At 38.2% G+C, this 4,213-nt stretch overlaps 1 protein-coding gene across 1 annotated transcript in view; it reads left to right on the top strand.

Annotated features, from left to right (window-relative positions):
- mapkapk2a (MAPK activated protein kinase 2a) overlaps positions 1-4,213 on the top strand; it is a 37,564-nt gene that overhangs the window by 28,515 nt on the left and 4,836 nt on the right. The window contains exons 3-8 of the mRNA XM_005924707.3: positions 285-349; positions 554-633; positions 764-890; positions 999-1,074; positions 1,169-1,293; positions 3,975-4,060. Of these exons, the coding sequence (XP_005924769.1) occupies positions 285-349; positions 554-633; positions 764-890; positions 999-1,074; positions 1,169-1,293; positions 3,975-4,060 (559 nt within the window). The remainder of the gene's footprint in view (positions 1-284; positions 350-553; positions 634-763; positions 891-998; positions 1,075-1,168; positions 1,294-3,974; positions 4,061-4,213) is intronic.

Raw genomic sequence — 4,213 nt, 5'->3', positions numbered from 1 at the left:
CACACACACACACTCACACACACGTTTCAGAGGACATGTGTTTTAATGTGTTTTCGCACTGCAGTTAATTTACCAGAGTTTTTCTCTCATTTTAATTTTGTCCCAGTGAGAGCAATTTCCTCTGTCTCTATTGGTATCATTGCAACAAGCCACCATAATTGTTTGTTTGGACATCTGGTAGGGTATCACGCTGTACATGCAATAACCTGGAATCAAACATAGAAGACTGTAAAGCACGTGTATTTACTGACATAAGGCTTTTTTTCTTTTCTTTTCTTTTTTAGCATGGATGGTGGCGAGCTTTTTAATCGAATCCAGTCCAGAGGAGACCAGGCCTTCACAGAGAGGGGTAATAAACCTATATTGCCCTAAAAATCCCAGCATTTCTTACTATGCTTTATGATGTGATTATGTAGAAGATTTGATTAATCATAAAGACACATATGCACTCTGATACCAGCTAAATACATTCAGTCTCCATTTGTGACGCTTGACATTTGCTGTCACAGTCACTTAAAATCTGTTAAAAAACTGAACTGTCTCATCACTTCAGAGGCTTCTCACATCATGAAGAGCATAGGTGAGGCTATACAATTTCTACATGCAATCAACATCGCCCACAGAGATGTCAAGGTACGTGCTCTTTGCATTGCCTTATCATACTTATTCATAAGAAATAAACTTTTCTTTAAACTGAGGATGACTTAAAGTTACTAATGTTGTAATCTTATCTTTATGCTGGATTCCTGAATACTCCCTGCAGCCAGAGAATTTACTGTATTCCTCAAAGAGACCCCGTGCCCTGCTCAAGCTCACAGACTTTGGTTTTGCCAAGGAGACCACCTCACTTAACTCTTTAGCTACTCCTTGCTACACGCCCTACTATGTTGGTAAGAACCTGTTTGTGTTTATTACTACATTACAGCTGCTCTCATTGATAACTAGTTAAAAACATCCCTCTCTTGCCTTTTCCTTCTTTTCTTCCTTATGGCATACAGCTCCAGAGGTTCTCGGCCCAGAGAAATATGACAAGTCATGTGACATGTGGTCGTTGGGTGTCATTATGTATATCTTGTAAGTTCTTGTTTTTTTTCCTCCCTCTAATCCTTTTGTTATAGATGTCACATTCAATACGGAAGCATATAATGATGTTTTACACCTTCCACAGGCTGTGTGGATATCCTCCGTTTTATTCTAACCATGGTCTAGCCATCTCTCCTGGGATGAAGAAGAGGATCAGAAATGGTCAATATGAGTTTCCCAACCCTGAATGGTGTGATGTATCAGAGGAAGGTAAGATCATAAAAATAGACTTTGTTAATGCAATGTCGAAACTAATTTTTTAAAACTTTATATGGACTTGTAATATTTCCTCTACCAGTCAAAGGTTTGGACACACCATATCATTAAAGGGTTTTTCTTTATTTTCATGACTATTTACATTGTAGAATCTGACTGAAAGTATCAAAACTATGAATGAATACATATGGAATTCTGTAGTGAACACAAAAATGTGAAATAACTCAAAACATGTTTTATATTTTACATTATTCAAAATATGCACCCTTCGCTTTGATTACTGCTTTGCACACCTCTTGGCATTCTCTCGATAAGCTTCATGAGGTCGTCGCCTGAAATGGTTTTCCAACAGTCTTGAAGGAGTTCCCAGATATGCTGAGCACTTGTTGGCCTTTTTCCCTTCACTTTGTGGTCCATCTTATCCCAAACCATCTCAATTGGGTTTAGGTCAGGTGACTTTCTAGCCAGGCCTTTTGGCGCAGCACTCCATCACTCTCCTTCTGATAGCCCTTACACTGCCTGAAGGTGTGTTTGGGGTCATTGTCCTGTTGAAAAATAAATGATGGTCCTACTAAACGCAAACCCGGTGTGATGGCATGTTGCTGGAGGATGCAGTGGTAGCCATGCTGCTTCAGTGTGTGCCTTCACTTTTGAATAAATCCCCAACAGTGTCACCAGCAGAGAACCCCCACCATCACACCACCTCCTTCGTGCTTCACGGTGGGAACCATGGATGTAGAGACATCCATTGACCTTTTCTGTGTCACACAAAGACATGGCAAGTAGATCCAAAGATATCAAATTTGGACTAAAGCATGGATTTCCACTGGTCTAATGTCCATTCCTTTTGTTTCTTGGCCCAAACAAATCTCTTCTGCTTGTTGCTTTTTTTAATTATTTTTCTTTAATAGTTTCTTGACCATTAATTCCCGTATTCGCACAGTCTCCTCTAAACAGTTGATGTAGAGGTATGTCTGCAACTGGAACTCTGTGCGCATTTATCTGGGCTCTAGTTTGAGGTGCTGTTAACTTGGAATTTCTGAGGCTGGTGACTCGGACGACTTTATTAGCAGCAGAGGTGACCCTTGGTCTTCCTTTCCTGGAGCGCTCCTCATGCGAGCCACTTTCACTCTAGCGTTTGATGGTTTTTGCGACTGCGCTTAGGGACACATTCAAAATTGTAGCAATTTTCCAGACTGACTGACCTTCAGTTCTTTAAGTAATGATTGACTGTCTTTACGTAGCTGATTGGTTCTTAATATGAATTCTAACAGTTGTCAAATAGGGCTGTCAGCTGTGTACAAACCTTGACTGTGCAACACAGCTGAGGTTCTCGAGCCCATTAAGAAGGCAAGAACCCCGACAAGGCACACATGTGAAGTGAAAACCATTTCACGTGACAACATCATAAAGCTCATTGAGAGAAGGCCAGGAGTTTGTAGCACTGTCAACAAAGCAAAGGGTCGCTATTTTCAGGAATCTAAACTAAAAGTTATTCAACAATGGTTTCTTTGTTACAAAATTCCATGTATTTTGTTTTATATATTGGATGTCTTCAGTATGTATCTACTGTAGAAAGTAGTGAAAGTAAAGAAAAAAAAAACATTAAATGAGACGGTGTCCACACTTGTGACTGGTGGTGTATCTATATGTAAAATGGAACTATGGAGGTGCCTTATTTCTAAACAAGAAATTTCATAATAGTATCACTTTCAAGTCTTTATAAAAGATTTCACCTAAATATGACAATCAGACTGGTCTTTACTTTATTATCAAAAAATAGAAACTTGATGTGTTTCACATCCTTTACTGTCGTTCACATTTTCTGCAATTGAAAGTGATGCATTTATTCTGTGATGGATTTTTGTTTAAAAGAGAAAATGCAAGCTGGTGTTGCTCTCTATACCTTGTAAAATGACTCTAGTTTTTGTGGAAGTTGTCGACTGATGGGTTGTACTTACTGTAATGCATTACTCAAGAAGCAGTGCAGTATTTACTGCTGATAAAGTCGTCTACTTCAGAGTGGGTTTTTTTCTTTTTAACCACAAAACAGACAAAGCAGTATATCAAAGAAAGATGAGCTCTAGTATTTACAGTGTTTTGGTTAAGGCAGCCAAAGTATTACCATCATACCAAATCTTACACACTTTTTTTTTTTTTTTTCAATTCACCTAACCTAATTTAGGAAATAGGCGACAGAGGTGCTTAGCACTATTGTACCACATTAAAAAGATTTGAACCTTGTGGTTGCCTGGGTCGTTGCTGTGTGGAGTTTGCATGTCGTCTCTGGGCACTCTGGCTTGCTGACACAAGTTATTGGTGATCTTAAATTAACAATTTGGACTGGTGACTTGTCCAGGGCGTGGCTTGGTTAAGAACATGAATAATTTGGAAAAGTTTTCAAATATGGGATACTATGAACTGTGATTATATCATTACATCTGGAACAAACAGACATTCAAAATGCTAATTAGGTTTGAAAGTCAAAGGTTGCTGAGATCACATTACTCAAAGAGTTATTTTGGATTTTAAGAGTCAACTTCACTCTGACATAACTGTCTACAAAACATTCTTTTTGATTCATTTCCTTAAATCAGATTTGTAAATACATACAAAGGGTGATTTCATACAAATGTCTCTTTTATTTTTATTAATATAATAAATTATTTTTGCAGCGAAACAGCTGATTATGACTCTTCTAAAGACTGAGCCCACCCAAAGGTTGACCATCACAGAGTTCATGAATCATCCCTGGATCAATGTAAGCACGCAAGTTAACTTCTGCTTAAACAGCTTACTAAATGTTATTTATTTGATCTTTTATTTACCCCCTTTGGTTAAAATCACGAGTGTTTTTCACCATTATATATATGTATGTATGTGTGTGTGTGTGTGTGTGTGTGTGTGTGTGTGT

Source organism: Haplochromis burtoni, unplaced genomic scaffold (assembly GCF_018398535.1).
Source record: "Haplochromis burtoni strain Fernald_Lab_line unplaced genomic scaffold, NCSU_Asbu1 Contig_79, whole genome shotgun sequence".
In the NCBI taxonomy this organism is placed as follows: domain Eukaryota; kingdom Metazoa; phylum Chordata; class Actinopteri; order Cichliformes; family Cichlidae; genus Haplochromis; species Haplochromis burtoni.
The sequence above is the reverse complement of the archived record's forward strand: the minus strand, read 5'-3'. Positions and strand labels throughout refer to the sequence as shown.